General features: G+C 37.8%; 1 protein-coding gene across 1 annotated transcript in view; it reads left to right on the forward strand.

Annotated features, from left to right (window-relative positions):
* The window catches only part of CDC42BPB (CDC42 binding protein kinase beta), a 115,673-nt gene that overhangs the window by 39,489 nt on the left and 58,974 nt on the right, over positions 1-17,210 (forward strand). The window contains exons 3-5 of the mRNA XM_039533488.1: positions 5,445-5,528; positions 9,375-9,470; positions 14,429-14,577. Of these exons, the coding sequence (XP_039389422.1) occupies positions 5,445-5,528; positions 9,375-9,470; positions 14,429-14,577 (329 nt within the window). The remainder of the gene's footprint in view (positions 1-5,444; positions 5,529-9,374; positions 9,471-14,428; positions 14,578-17,210) is intronic.

A 17,210-nucleotide genomic window follows, 5' to 3' on the forward strand; every position in this document is an offset into this window, starting at 1 on the left:
AATCCTTTAGTGAGTTTCTTATTTGCTATAAAGAGCCTTGCACATGTATTAGTCTGTATTTGCATGTTTCAGTGTGAAAAAAATATACTCAAACATTTAACAGTATAAACAATTATTTTTAAAGAATAACTCTTTAAATATGGGTGTTGGGTAACTCTCTCAAGAGGAGAGGATGTTTGGCAGTTGACATCTCATTGAAAGCTGGCAAATACAGTTTAGAAACCATTATTTTCCTTCCCTTCTTCATTACTAAGGATTTTTGCATGCAAACGCAATGCTCTAGTTTTCTGGGAAATAGTAACTATGGATAGAACGGAAGGTGGAACAGTTTGGGCCTGCTTTGCACAAGAATAGCTAAAATCCTTAATCATGTGCCCTGTCTAGATATTATGATAGGTGCTTTAGAAACACCTTTTCATAGCAATACTATTACAACACAGACAGAATTTTAATAGTAATTTATAGTAATACCTGTCCCTCTGCTTACTATGCTCTGGCAATCAATCTAATCAATACATTTAACCTCCCACCCACCACATACACTGTTGTTGTCCACAAAATGGAACATATTTGTGAATTACTGCCAAGCTATAAGGAGAGAGAAAACAAAAGGAGTCCATTGTGCCCACTTTATGATTAAACATAGATTTCCAGGTACTAACATGATTCAGAATCAGGGATGTGTTGACTAAGAGGGTAGTTATACTCTGAAAAGTGCATAGAATGTGAACACATTTTGTGTCTTGTGAGTATTCAATCATGTCTGGCCACTTCAGGGATAAATAAGAGCCAACACTTCTTGTGCCTGTTGGTAGTGCATTGTCAACACAGTCAGGAGAGAGAGAGAGCGCGCTAGATTCTGTTTCTTTGTTTATCATATCTAAAAATAAAGTCCTGTATCCTGAAAAAAGGTACAGGATTCTATTAAAGGTCTGTTCAGAACTTTCCATGGGATTGGCCCTAGCTACCTGAAGGGGCTACCTTCCCTCCTGAACTGTAGAGCAATAGGGAGAAAAATCATTAGCGCGAGAGACTGAACTTCTTCAGGGGCTGGATCAGGAGCTGACTACCCTAAGAGCTATCAATGGTCATTAACTTCATTGAACTGAAAATATAATGCGAAACGTTTAATTGACTTTGCTTGCCCACAATAAATTCTTCACAAAAATATCAAAACAAGCAATTTATTCTTACATGGGAATGAAGATAGTGTTTCAATTTGAAAATATTTCTAAGGAACTTAATACTATTTTAGGTTTTTTTCAGTGCCTGTTACCGTTGGATCTAAGTGTGAAGTTACTATGGTGATAGGCATGTTATAAAAGCCTAAATAGACAATTCTTTGTAGTCCCACTTAGTCATCAATGTATGTGCAATCTCGCTGAAGGCAACTGGATAACTTAAGTGGTGTCGAGGGCCAAACTGGTTTGCAGGACCTTTATTGCTGGTGGTGATGTGCAAAATGGAAAGAACTTGGTGTGAGCTTCAGATCCCAAGGAAATGTAAAGGGTGGACAGTTAAAAAATCTAACTTGATTTTTTCTATGTAAATTGAGACAATAAAAATGAACCCCAACAAAGCCATTTTTAGTAACTCTATTTTAATTTTAATTATACCTAATTAACAACTTATATGAATAGATAAAAGCTTCTCTAAGTAGACAGACCTCTGTCCAGGTGGAGCACTGGCACTCATTAACTCACAGAAACTCCCCTTCTGAGAATACTACGGCAGTTCTAGTTCATAAAGCAAGTTTGTTTCAGTAATCAATACCTAGGATACCCCTACCAACATAATGAAGCACACAAGCTACTATCAAGATTACCTTACTTACAGCAGCTGTATCCAGAACAATAAGAGTTACCAAATTCATAACTGAATAAATTAAGACTCTAACAGCATGTTTATAATATCTCAGGTTTTGTTTTGATAGGTAAGAGTGGTATATAGCTTGTACACTTTTAAAAGGAAAATATGCAGCACGCACACACTACGTGACATCTGGACTCTTTTGCATCTTCCTTCTCTAACAAACATCGGTTACACCCAAGCATCCCTGGATTTTGCTCAAATAAAAAAAAGTTTCTATTTGAACCCTGAAGATGAACTTTTAATTAACACAATTACCAATAGCTGTGCGTGATATAAAAATCACTAGATTTGGTGTTATGCACCAAGGCTGCCTAGATAATTGTACAGTCTTCTCTTTAACATCAGGGAAGTGTTATCTGAGTACATTGCAGTTTTTGTCCCTTAGAACTCTGGTTTCCTAAAACTCTGGTTGCTTAAATTTTTTTCTGAAGGTTTGATATACAGTAAATACTGTAGATGGTGTAGCAAATTGTCTTTTGCCTTTGCATTGACTTAATGCTAGCATGCTTTACAAAAGGTTGAACATCCAAAGATCCATAAGCTATCCAGCAAAGTGTCTTATCAATCTCTAGATTCTCTGGAAGCCAAGTCAATCAAATTTGTAAGCCTTTTCTTACTTTCAGTGAAGTGTCGGCTCATTTCTTACACTTCTATTTAGACTGTAAAAATGACATTAAAACAGTTTACAAGAGGATTACTTGCAAATTCATACCTTATTTTACCTGATATGCTCAACCTTAGAGAGACAAGGTGGATGAGGTAATATCTTTTGTCAGAACAACTTCTGTTGGTGAAAGAGCTAATCTTTTTTATCTGAAGAATAGCTCTCTATAGCTCGAAAGCTTCTCTTGCACCAACAGAAGTTGGTACAGTAAAAGATGTTACTTTACCTCTTCAGTATCTTGAGACCAACACAGCTATGATGACACGTGCTCAACCTTAGACAGTAATGGATAGAGTTCAGTAATGGGGAGGGTTCTGCAATGTGCTTAGAGCCAAATTTTGCTTTGATTTACAACCCATTTAATTAAATGGGATGAAACAGGGTGGAAGTCAGCATGGAACTTGGTTTAATAGTCTACCTTATTTTCATTTCAGACCTGAAATCCTCAAAGCTCAAATTGCTTCTTGAAGATGGAGTCACAAGATGAGGCTTTTTTAGCTAGGATTTTGGAAGCAAAGTGTCTGCTCTTACTGAAGTCTGAAAATATTCTCTCAACTGTATAGATTTATCTCGTTCCTTATTCCAGTACAAGTAGAGCAGAGCTTTATTTCAGATAAAACCATTTTGAAGGAAAATGTACTACAAAATTAGTACAAATAATATCAGAGTCCTAGCTCACAATGGCTTACATGTGTGCCTCAAGAGATCCTGTTTTTGTTCATTCTTGAGAGACAAATACAAAAAAAAAAAAAAAAAAAGCTCAAACATAGCTCATTGGTTGTAGTATAGGGCTGGTTTTGTGAGGTTTAGAGTCTGTTCCTGGCTGATTCCTGTATGAACTTGGTTAGACTCTCTGTGCTTCATCTTCCTTATCTGTAAAATGAGAATATTACTTAATTCATTCATAAGAGAGTGATGTGAAGATTAATTCATCGTTTACACAGTAGTGCTAAAATGGATAGGTTCTGGATATCCATGCAGTTTATGGGAAGGAGAGAGAGTAAAAGATAGAGTACTCCCATAGTAGCAACTATGAAATAAAATGAAAGGAAACTAATTTGATGCGACTATCGACGTAAAGGTATGAAATCCCCATTCTTTGTAAGAGAAAGCCGCACACAGCAATGCAAAGTGGGTGAGTCACTCCACAATTTGGTGGTGGCTAGAAGTCCAAGATAACAAGAGGCATAAACCTAGATACTTTTTTGTATTGTTCAGTAGCGTAAGAATTAGAATTTACGCAAGCCAGTTGTCTTTGTAGACATTTTAGAACAGTATGTGTCACTGAACTCTGTTTAGGTCTTCATCTTCCATGTCACCCTCTGCCTAATTGGTGTCTGATCATCTTGAAGACCCCCCACTCCATCCCTTTCTGGCTACTGGATGGGAGGAGTATTCTCTCCCCCTCCCCCTTCACTCCCCCAACCCAGAGCTTCCGGCTAGAATGGTGAGTGAGATTCTCTGCTACTCAGTCTCCCTCCTCCAATTTCCTGTTTTGTGAGGGGGTGTCTCTTTTAGCTGCTTTACTCCAGCCTCATTTTCTACTCGGCCTCCTCAGTGAATATCATCAGTGCCTGCCTTCACTGCTACTCAGTCTTTTCAAGTAACAGTGGCGTGTATTTGATCTAATTCCTGTCAGTTTCACTGCTGCCTGCTGAGTTCTAAAAAGCCACAGTGAAAACTGGCAAGTCAGTTTTTAGGCTGCTGAAATCTAGGAAAGTGATCAGCAACAGCAGAGGCACTCAAGCAGTCTGGCTGCAGACTTAAGATGGCACTGCATTATTAGACGTTTGGATCACATTTTCTTTGCAACCATAAGAATTAAAGCTTTTTCTTCACCGAAATGAAACCTTAAGTTTTTTAGAAGTTGATGGCTTTTGCCCAGGAAAGATTCTTATTAGCCCTGGGCAAGTGGATTTCTCAAACCCTGCCTAAAATGTAGCCTTCACAGTTCCAAAATAGAACTATATTCCTTCACTGCAATTTAAAGACACCATGCTGCTTTACCTTAGGCCATGTCTACAGTACCGTTTATGTTGGCAAAACATTTGTCTCAGGGTGTGAAAAAAACACACCCCTAAGCAACATAAATGTCACTGCCATATGTGGTAGTGTGTACAGTGCTCCATCGACGGGAGAGCTCCCTGCATCAGTACAGCTGTGCTGCTGTATGCTCTCTAGTGTAGACATAGCCTCAGTGTATAGTTTGCCATATTAGTAAGGTACAGTCCTAGAGAATGTTCTCTTCCACCCTCTCTCCATTATACAGCCATATACACGACTACTGTCCAAGATGGAGCAGCATAAGCAAGTCTTTGACAAGTAGGGTACGTGGTACAACTCAAATAAAATAGTGTACATGCTAACTAGCTCTGCTTCTGTTTTTTTAATCAGTATGCAGCGTATAAAAGTTCTCCAATATCAGGTGTCTGGTTATATCAGTGTGTTTCCGGCTGGCTTCTGATTTGTTTTCCCTTTGGTTAGCAGTTTTTCTGTTCTCTGTGGCTGTCCTTTTAAATGTTCTTTCATTGGCTAAAGGCATGGTATACAAACATTGCTTGTTCTTTGCAAACAATGTAGCTTTACTACACATCTTCATATAAAAGACTTCATGCTCCTCCTGTACCATCCCCCATCCACTTGATCATGAACTGTTGACCACACATGGCACACTGTGTGTCAAGTAAATGAGTAGTAATGTGCTTTTACGACTCAGTTCTTAGAAGGGAAAAATAACTTACCAATATGTTCAGCAAGTTGCTCACTGCCTGTTGGTTACTAATTACTTACTCTTCAGTAATCATGATTTTATTAAAGGATGTTTTGCGTCATTTATCAGCTGTTGGAAAAAAATGTGTTGAAACTGTTACATTCCTTTTGTTTTTGTTAAACAAAATTATTATTCCAGGTTGCGGTTGTTAAAATGAAGAGCACAGAACGCATTTATGCAATGAAAATTCTAAATAAATGGGAAATGCTTAAAAGGGCAGAGGTAAGTACTATGTTTTCTAATGCAGAGAATTTTAAAAAATGGCATTAGGGAAAATTACACTGATGCTCTTCCAGATTACAGAGAATTATTTCATGAGTATAGGAGCTTCATTCTTTTTTTTAAAAAGTGAGCTGCTTTAATGCAATCAAGTCTGACAGTCCCTTCCAGGCATCTGTTGTTCTCAGCATTACTGTGTATTCGTTTACCAGACAGTCTGCCCTAGTTTTTACCCTGAATTATATTGGCCAGATTTTTGTTTACAATAAAGGCAAGTTAAAGATTACATGGAAGCCTCAGATTTCTGTTGCTATGACTATGTGAAAGAAAAAAATTGTTGAAAATGAAGAACTTATTCTTATATTTGAAAAACAAGCCTTCAGGAAGTGTATCCTACATTTTGTAATGGGATTTTCATTACTAAAGGCAATTAACTAATATTCTGGAAACACAGAAATAAAAGTAGGTGAGTAGATAGCTGTGTAAACAAAGCATTTGAAATATTTTAGTTTTTTTCTTTAGAAGTTATTCGTTTCCAAAAAGCGCATATATGTGCTAATCTAATAGGAACTTTACAAATTAATAAATAGTGGTTAGAGATCCTACTGAGAGAAATTATCCAAAATAACATATGCTCAGGTCTGCTTAGAGTAATTGCTATTACATTGGCAAAATGCAAGTCACAGTAACTTATGTTACATAAATCTGTGTAAAGTAAAATGCAGCTCGTGGACAATGCAGGACACTGTTGAGGAAAGAGGTCTAACTACGTAAATACTTACACAGCATCAAGAGGGCTTGAAAGCTTTCTTGACTCCTCCTTGCTGAGTGCTAAGGCCATGTCTACGCTACAGCTGCTGCAGTGCCATGGTATAGATACTTCCTATGTTGATGGAAGGGGTTTTTCTATAGATGTAGTTAATCCACCTCTTTGAGAGGCGGTAGCTAGGTCAATGGTAGAATTTTTGTCGACTTAACTGCATCTACAGTGGGAGTTAGGTTGATCTAACTATGTCTTTCAGGGCATGAAAATTTTCACAGTCCTGAGCAATGTAGCTAGGATGATCTAATTTAAGCATAGACCAGGCCTGAGCCTACTAGCCCAAGAGAAAATACATGGATCACCACACACTAATATAAATCAATTCCATCCATCTCCAGTGAACAAGTTTCCCCATCCCTCTTAGGCACCTCTTCACTGCTGCATGTGATAATGGTTGCTGGATAAACTCACCGCCTTCCAGCAATCTGTGCAGGCTCCTCTTCACAGACTCCCTTGAGTCCGGGCAGGTGGCTGTTGCTACTCTCCTGACTCTTCTCATAACCTTTCAGCACCACCAGTTTCACAGTGAAATTGTACGAATCTAACTACCTTAGTTTAGAAGTACCAATTCCTTAAGCAGTAAGTAATAAATTTAAGCTAGGGCTGTCAAGCACTTAAAAAAATTAATCGTGCAGTTAAACAATAGAATATCATTTATTTAAATGTTTTTGGATGGTTTCTACATAATTAAATATATTGATTTCAATTACAACACAGAATACAAAGTGTACAGTGCTCACTTTATTTATTTTTTATTACAAATATTTGCACTGTAAAAAACAAAGGAAATATTTTTGAGTTCACCTAATACAAGTATTGTAGTGCAATCTCTTGATCATAAAAGTTGAACTTAAAAATGTAGAATTATGTACAAAAAATCCTACATTCAAAAATAAAATAATGTAAAACTTTAGAGTCTACAAGTCCAGTCAGTCCTACTTCTTGTTCAGTCAATCGCTCAGACAAACAAGTTTGTTTACATTTGCAGAAGACAATGATGCCCGCTTCTTAATTACAATGTCACTTGAAAGTGAGAACAGGCATTCGCATGGCACTGTTGTAGCTGGTGTTGCAAGATATTTACATGCCAGATGCGCTAAAGATTCATATGTCCCTTGATGCTTCAACCACTGTTCCAGAGGACATGCGTCCATGCTGATGACAGGTTCAGCTCGATAACAATCTAAAGTAGTTCAGATCGATGCATGTTCATTTTTGTCATCTGGGTCAGATGCCACCAGCAGAAGGTTGATTTTCTTTTTTGGTGGTTTGGGTTCTGTAGTTTCCGCATCAGTATTGCTCTTTTAAGACTTCTAAAAGCATGCTCTACATTTCATCCCTCTCAGGGGGAAGGCACTTCAGATTCTTAAATCTTGGATCGAGTGCTGTAGCTATCTTTAGAAATTTCACATTGGTATCTTCTTTGTGTTTTGTCAATTTTGCAGTGAAAGTGTTCTTAAAATGAACATGTGCTGGGTCACCATCTGAGACTGCTATAACGTGAAATAGATGGCAGAATGTGGGTAAAACAGAGCAGGAGACATACAGTTCTCCCCCCCAAGGAGTTCAGTCACAAATTTAATTAACACATTTTTTTTTACAAATGTCATCAGCATGGAAGCATGACCTCTGGAACGACGGCCAAAGCATGAGGAGGCATATGAAACTTTAGCGCATCTGATATGTAAATATCTTGCAACACCAGCTACAACAGTGCCATGCGAATGCCTGTTCTCACTTTCAAGTGACATTGTAATTAAGAAGTGGGCAGCATTATCTCCCATAAATGTAAACAAACATGTTTCTCTTAGCGATTGGTTGAACAAGAAGTAGGACTGAGTGGACTTGTAGGCACTAAAGTTTACATTGTTTTGTTTTTGAGTGCAGTTATGTAACCAAAAAATACATTTATAAGTTGCACTTTCATGATCAAGAGATTGCACTACAGTACTTGTATTGGGTGAATTGAAAAATATTATTTCTTTTATCATTTTTTACAGTGCAAATATTTGTAATAAAAAATAATATAAAGTGAGTACTGTATACTTTGTATTCTGTTGTAACTGAAGTCAATATATTTGAAAATGTAGAAAACATCTGAAATTTAATAAATTTCAATTGGTATTCTATTGTTTAACAGTGCAATTAATCACGATTAATTTTTTTGTTAATTGCATGAGTTAACCGATTAATCGTCAGCCCTAATTTAAACGAGGCACTTTTAATCCAAAATTAGTGTCCACATACAGGGTTGCACCAATTTAATCAGTTTCTACACCAGTTGAATTAGATTGTTGAGCTTGACAATAGGGAATGGAAATAAAAAGTATATATGGATAGTGGCAGCCTCAATTTATGGTGGTAAAAGAATCTTGACCAGTGTGTTTGGCCAAGAAAGCCATTAATAAACTCAAGATGAGACTTCTTCCTAAAAATGTAATGAGATTGGTTGTATGTAAACGTATATGGAGCTGAGCTGGTATACTCTTTCGTGCAAATTATTTTATAAATGTTACTCTGTGCATTGTCTGACGTATGGGGAGACTCCTGAAAAGTGCAGTATTTTATGCAGAATATTAGTGTGGGAAACAATATGGATTTTTGTAGATTTCCTGTCTGGTTTATATTATCTGAGGCCCTCACTAGAGGGATTGTTAGAAACTGACCCATTAAACTGTGGCTGCATAGATATATTTTCACACAGGTCTTATCCTTCTATGCAGTTGTCCTTTTCTACGGATTGCGGTGGGGTGGAAACATATTTTTTAGTACATGAGGGAAGAAAGGACTTGAGTGGCTCAAGCTAAATTGTTTTTAAAAAGGTAGCACTCGGGATTAGGAGGAGTGGATGCCTAACCACAGAAGCCTGCAGAGCTTTCCTGGCTTATCACTCGTGCAGACTAAATTCCAATGAATAGAGACTTCTGTGTAGAAATTTTAAATAATCCCATAAAACATGCATATGTATGAATCCTGCAGAGGCTTCTTGTGGACTGTGACAATACCTTTTTTCCTCGTTCCTTTAGACAGCTTGTTTCCGAGAAGAGAGAAATGTTTTGGTGAATGGAGATTGTCAGTGGATTACTACATTGCACTATGCCTTTCAGGATGAGAACTATTTGGTATGTTTGCTTCACCATTAAATACAAAAGTTTTGTTACTTATCAGAAATAAGTTTGTTTTTAACATAAGTCTGAGGGTTTTAAAGCAATAAATCAGTTCTCTTTGTTTCTTGTTGCAGCACTTCACATCTTTGTTCTTCCCTTACATAAAAACACTTCAGAAGACTTAATGTAACTCTAGGACACTGAAAACAAATTTAATGTAGTTTTAGAGTATACTTAATTGTCCCATGTAAATCATCTAAAATATACTGATCTACTGTGAAATACAGTATATTAGGTATGTTTAATTTTGTGAATGACTTGTTAATAATATATTGATTCTGTAGATTTTCTTTACCTTGACAGTGACTCAGTGAAAGTTGCTATGAAGTTTAATTTTACTTCACTCTACAGTTTAAAAAGTGCAAAAATTTGTTTTTTGAACTGAGATTTCCTTCATAGCATTTTATAAATGACAAGAGGTCAGTTTTATTCCACTAACATTGTCATAAATCTGTTGATTTTATTTGAAATATTGTGCTTAGCTTTATATTGGAAAAGCTTCAATAAAAATGATGAAAAACATTACCCATGTCCTAAAAATATTAAGTAGCAGATATTATGCATCAGTATTTCAATGGATTACATATTCAGTTTTTTTGCATATTATCTGCAGTGATTCATTGAAGAAAAAAATTTATTTGCATTAGAAATGTTTAACCAAATTGAGGATTATACAGTAGACATTCACAATTATCATTTTAGTGTATGATCTACATTTATTCTGTCATGGAGTGCTGGTTGGGTCGTGACAAAATACAGTAGTTGAAACATGAAGACAGTAGAGCTGGGTGCGGTGTTTCAGTGAATAGTAAATTCACCAAAAAACACACATTTTTTGGCGAACCAAAATTATTCATGAAATTTTACATGAATTCACTGGATAATTTTAACCCCCAAAAATATTTTTTTTGGGACTGAGATGTCATTTACAAAATGGGAGGTGGAGCAGCTGGTGGTAATGCAGCTTTCTCTGTAACTTTTTTAGCCCATTGGTTAGGGTGCTTCTCTGAGATGTGAGATTCCTGATTCAAACCTTTATCCTTTGTGTATGAAGAACAGAATTCTACCTCTCTAAAGTCTCATCTGCACATAATGGCAATGTGTAGGGTACACATAGCTACATGCAGCAGGGAAAGGCTGAGGCAGCAGGGAAAGGCTAGCTGCTGGAGCCTTTCACCGCAGCAATGGAAGGCTCTGGCAGGGGGAGGCAATGGGAAAAAGTTCCAGCAGCAATGGAAGGCTCCAGCAATGGGGAAGCAGTAGGACACTATACAGCTAAAACCAGCCAGGTAGACATGGGAGGCATTGCTTGGGTATGTAGAGACATTTGGGGTATATACCCTAGGGTTCAAATGCATATGGCAGTCTACTCAGCTAAGCTGTGCCTCAGTCTACGCTGCTATTGATACCCATGCTAGTGGCATGCAGTGTCTGTACTTTGTACCCTGCCATAAGTGTAGATGTACCATAAATTGAATGCCACTCTAGCACAGCTTCTCTGAGCCGAGGCTCAGTGTTCAGTGACCAGTCTGCACCCTGCCTTCAAACCCATGCATTTTTACAGAATTGTTCCTTTAATTACACCTGAAGCCTTTCCAAAATGTAGTGCTTCTGGGTAACATTTTACTGAGCTGCCTCAAAGGGTGCATCTACACTAGAAAAAATAGTACACGTATTACAGTAACAGCACGTAATGGTGTAGTTGAACCAGTGAAGGTGGGGCTCAGACATTTTTTCTACTGTCATAAAAACCTACTCAGAGCAGGTTATTGTGACATGGTGGTAAGTGTGTTTGAGTGTTTGTCTAAGTTAATTGTTACATTATTGCTGGCTAGGGTGACCAGGTGTCCACATTTTATAGGGACGGTCCCGATTTTTGGGTCTTTTTCTTATATAGGCTCCTATTACCCCCACCCCGATTTTTTACATTTCTGTCTGGTCACCCTATTGCTGGCACCAAGCAGCTACTCCATTATTGGTAGTTTTTCTCCTTTAGATAAGACCCATGAAACCAGCTCTGATGCACTCTAATAATTTAACCTACAGTGTTATACTTTCAGTTTTTTGCAATAAATACAGAACCTATTAGTATCAATTGGTTCTATTAATGATATAAAGCAAACTTTGTGATACTGGAGTAATTCCAATATTAGGAAAAGGAGAAGGAACATCTTTTTGCTGTAGGAAATTACAACCTAGTATTTCAGCTGATGAGAGGAGTAGAACTTTATAAGACTATTATTACATTGAGTAAAGTGTTCCCAATATTCATTTAAGGACTGGTGAAATAAATATTGAACAGTGTGTTAATCTCTAGAGTATTTACTTACTAAAATAGTTTTTTTTAATCAACAGTGACTCTTCAGGTCTTGAGATCCTGTTTATTGTTTACACTGATCTCATCTTCTAGTACATTTAGCTTGCATGCAACAAATTGTTTGCATATACTTTATGAAACTTGAAAAAAATGTGCTTGTCATGGAAATATTCATAGACCTTTAAAGTAGCAGGAAGTTTTTCCTACCAGTTCCTCAATTTGCAGTAGACGTGAAGAAAAGCAAATTCCTCTAGCTTTTTCTCACACTAGCATGGACTGTATGAACAGGAATGCCCATGCCAGATGTCCACACATTCCATTGCTGCAATTTCTAAGTATCCTGGGACAGATACTCGGAATGTTGTTTTCCATACTGCAGACTCTGGGATGGTCTAACCTCAAATGTTATGGTGGTTCTGATTGCTTTTCATATAGACAGTTTTAGGAATAAAAGTCACTTAAAAGTACCCCTTTGTTTACTTAATGAAGTATATTTTGGGGTAGGTGAAACATCACATAATGGTTTATGAAACACATACAATTTGAAAAAGACAATTCAAACAGTTATTTCTTTCGAAGAACACTCCATGTTCCAGATTCAAGCACATTGGAACTTATAATAAAACTACCTTGCAGAAAGACAGTGGGAGTCTGGACATTGCATACACAGAGTAGGATGTACATTCATATGTAAATTTATCTTTGTGTCAAACACACTGTTCCCAATGCACATTCAAAATTTGCCAAGTTACACAAGCAATCCATTGTCAGCATAAGCAAATATTTGCCCTAGGGTTAAGCTGTACATGAACAGTTGTGTGGAGGGCAATGTCAAGAAAGATACCTTTTGGGATGTCAAGGTAGATGAGGTAATACCTTTTATTGGATACAGGACCTGAAGAAGAGCTCTGTGTAAGGTCAAAAGTTTGTCACTCACCAACAGAGGTTGGTCCAATAAAATATGACCTCACCCACCTTGTCCCTCTAATATCCTGGGATCAACCGAACTACAACACTGCATATGCCGTTTGGGGTGTCCTTTTGTTTCCAGCAAAAAAGTTTGAGTAAATAAAAGGGCAGTTACCCTTTGCCTTCTCTTTTACTTTATGGTCTTGTTGACTTAATCTCTTTCCCTTGTAGAAAGGGAGTCTGTTTTTCCCTCCTTCAGGAACTGAATGGAATTCAGATTGCTCTACCATGAGCAACAGAATTAAGTATTTACTTTGGTAAAAGTCTGTTACTGAGGATAAGGAAGATCATTGCTAGCATTTTATATCTGGGTGGGAGGAAGGGTCACACAGAATGGCTCTGGATTAGTAATTGGAAATATAGCCATCAGTCCCTAGGTCATGGGCTAAATTCTAATTCAGGTGGGTGGCTGGGGGGAGTGTCAAAAAATAATTTAAAATATGTCTGTGGTCCACTGTGGATAAATAATGAAAGAATCATTGGGTGGAGGGAGCGCGGGGGCGTGGGAGACAGCAAGCATGAGAATGACTCTGTAGATTAGTGTTTAGAGCACTTTTGTGAATCTAGCTCACAGTGGCTAAAATGCTGGCCTGTGCTCTAGCAAGCCCCTTCTCTTGCTACCAACCGTGGTAATACAGTGGTAAGAAATTTTAAGAAAAATGCTAGCATACACAAAGCCAAGGGCTTTCAATCTATTTAATGAGCACTAAATTCATTGAAAGTATTTGTTTAGAAAAGCATCTTTTACCTCACTAATTTATGTATTTCACGCAGATTGATCTCTCTTCATTATCAATCAATCAATGTAATATTTGTGGAGAAAGTTGGTTTTCTGCAGCAGATGCTTAGTAGAATAAAATGAATATTCCAGGCTCATATTTTTGTTGTTGCTCACAGGCTTATGAACACCATAAAATATGCCTATAATCCAAACACACTTCTTGTCTAAACAAGAATTTAATTGCAGATCTTATTTGTTCCTCATTCCAAAAGTTTCATATTCCACTAGAAGAATCCAGTGTTTCCTGTTCAAACTAAACAGGGATTTAATGTTGTGATGTGTAAAGGGATTTAAAATTAATTCTCCAGTACATAAATAGTTTTTAAACTAGTTTCCTCTTTTCCATGCCGTATGAATCCTCACACTTGGAAACTTTGAAACTTAATATGCTAGATTTGGTCATGATTTTTGTTTTGTTAAGGTTTTGTTAAATTAATGCGGAACCTCACAAAAACCAATTCCCTAAAGAAAATGGGCCTTGTTTCTGTCACTTCTCTGTATAACTAAGCTAGATTGTCATAAATCATTGTCTTGGTTTCCCTCTGCTGTATGTTCTCTCTGCTCATTTTTATGATAATGACCAGATCTGAGCTAGCTTAAAATACCTTAAGCTAATGTTTTTGCTATGATTATATTAAAGAAAATCAGAAATATTTGCAGCAAAGTAGGCAATTAATAGTAACTTGTTCATAAAAAGTGCCCATTTTGACCTCTCTTCACACACGCACCTTTTCCACAATCTCTTTTTGCATCCTTCTTGTTCCACAATGAGCTACTTGTATTTAATTCCTGTATTTATCCATTCTGACTCAAACATGCATTGATCATATTTCTCTTGTTTTTTAGTATTTAGTAATGGACTACTATGTGGGTGGTGATTTGCTGACACTTCTCAGTAAGTTTGAAGACAAGCTTCCTGAAGATATGGCCAAATTCTACATCGCTGAAATGGTGCTTGCTATACATTCCATTCATCAGCTGCATTATGTGCACAGGTAAAATATCCACCTCATTATGCATATGCCCAATTTTGAAAGTGTCAGTGCAGAATTAACTGCACATACAGTGGTCATGTCAGGCAAATGTATGGGTCCGTTTGCTAATTATACTTGTTTAAACTCTTAACTCAATACATCAAGTTATAAATGACAAATTTAAGAGGTGGTGAAATGTAATTGATTAAAAATAGTTGTCTTAGTAGTTAAAGAATTAAAATAATGAGTTTAATGAGCAGTTGCCACGCCTGTAGTTTGTTACTTTGGGCAATTCACTTGATGACTTAATGCCTCAGTTCAACCCAGCTAGAAAATTCAGGCAAAAATCAGATGCATCTCAGTTGAGCTTCTCTGAATAAATAAATTCAACAGATGTATCATGCAGGAAAATATTTAGAATGGACCCTTTATAATAACTGTTGGCTACCTGTCTGCATTATCTATATTAACTGTTTGTAAAATGTTATGTTGTTGGGGTGAGTGGGTCGGTCTGTCTGTCTTACGTATTGGTGTGCATTCCAAGTCAACCTATTCTAACATTTAGCAATGCTATAAATGTAAAAAGCTTGAGTTATCAGTTTAGTTCACGCTCTGAAACGGTTAAGAAAATAACCTTCCTTCCTCTGACTATGGGAGGAAATTAGTCAGGAAAGCAAAGAACACTTTGTACACTTCCTTATTGTTAGGTTACTCCGAGAAATGCAAGTTCCAGAAAAGCCTTGGGTAAACAGGAGTGCTGTTAGGAAGAAGCACATGATAAACGTTTTGTTCAGCATAGTGAGAATCTTGTTCAAAGGAGAATTGCTCTTCTTGACACTTGCTTTCAGACTTAACATTTAGTATGTTAGTCATGAAAAAGTAGTGACATTAGTACAGAAAACCTTTGCCATTGTTTTTATGTTCTGACCTTGTACTTTGTTTCTGATTAAATGTGCAGTTGTAAAGTATGGAGTGTTGTAAGGCATTGATATCATTCAGTTAGCTGTGTGTGCAGGTACGCATAAGGGATCTAGAGAGTTCTAACAGAAAATACTGCACTTTTTGAACTATCACTAGTGTATATTTAAGTGATAATATTGTAGGCATAAGCATCTGGGCTTTAGGCACAGTCAGTCATTTAATTTCCTTGAAATGATATACACCAAAGTTGTCACTATTGAAAGCTGAAAATAAAACCATGCATGTGAAAAATAATCTTCTGTGCTGCTGTTTGAATTGGTATGTACATTGTGTATCATTTCTAGAGAATGTATGCTCTGTTAGCCATAAAGATTGCTTGAATCTACTTGGCCCTCTGGAGAAAGCCAGTGAAATTGTAAAGTATGTCCTACTTTGAGATAGAATCCTTAGGCTCTAAAGTAAGAATGTTTGTTTTAAAACAACACTGTTTATTATAGCAGAGCAATAGCTCTACTTTATTAAGACCAGCTTTCTGTTTAAAACTTGACTGTTCTAAGTGCTCTCAAAATCCATGCAGCTAATCAGATTGCCTTGAATTTTGGTGTGCCTCATTGGGGATGTGAGGGTACAGTCAGTGATTCAATTTTGGGGTCATTTGATCAACTGGTTCCCAAGACAGCCCCTGGAAAAAAAAACAGATTTTTCTTAAAGTTGACACGTTCTAGCAAATTTTTTGCTTATAACTAGAGATCAAATGAAGGCTCAGGTATTTCATCAGGGTCTCAAACATTTGAGGGTTACTCCAGCAGAGTGTGTGGCACCCACCAGCCCTTTGGGAGAATTCAGATTTCAGTGTTTGAAAAATAGATTGCACAGTAAGGCTCACATGCCTGCTCATGCACCAAGTGGATTATACAGAGCATGTGCCGAGAGACACGCCAACTATCTGAAAAACTACTTGCACATTGCAGGATCTGGGTGGCTCTGAGAGTGTTGGTCATTGAATCCAAGAACACCCAGGGCACTGCGAGTTCAAATCCAACCCAGGGCAGAAATTTGAAATTGGAGTAATATGCCTGTTTATTTAATCTGCCTCCTATGAAAGGTCGATTTTTATTTTGGGGAAGTGCAATCTGAGTACAGCAGAATATTCAGAAGGTGCTGAAACTGTTTAGAAAAGAAAATGAGACAAGCAAATGCTTACTGGGAGGGGATGGTGAATAGGGGTGTGAGAGTAGGTGAGGATAGTGGCAGAGGGGTTGGGGGATCAGGGGATGCTCAGGGAAGGGGTCTATGGGAAGGTGTGAGACACAGGGAAGAAGAACTGAGGGAGAATAGGGCTGGGATGCCTGTCAGCCCTGTATTCCCCTTCTGTGTGTGCCACGATCTGGGGGCCTCGACCTATGTGCAGGGTTGGGTGACCCCTCCTTCCCTGCCCCCCTCATGTGAGCCAGGTTCTGGAGAGGTGTCTGAACCCCACTCCCTAAGCCCCTCCTGGGACCTGGATGGATCACTGCCCCCCTGTGGTGTCTGAGCTCTGCTCTCTGTCCCTCCCCCCTTTGTGCGCTAGGATCTGGGGGCCCTTGCCCATCAGTTGGAGGTCTAACCTGCCTCCCTAACTCCACTTCCAGATCCTGGCTCACAGGAAGTCCTGCCCCTCTGGGTGGGGGGAGCTTAGAACACATGAGTGAGGAGCTGAGAAGAGGCATGTTTGACACATCAGAAAATCTCCC

Source organism: Mauremys reevesii, linkage group 4 (assembly GCF_016161935.1).
Source record: "Mauremys reevesii isolate NIE-2019 linkage group 4, ASM1616193v1, whole genome shotgun sequence".
Classification (NCBI taxonomy): domain Eukaryota; kingdom Metazoa; phylum Chordata; order Testudines; family Geoemydidae; genus Mauremys; species Mauremys reevesii.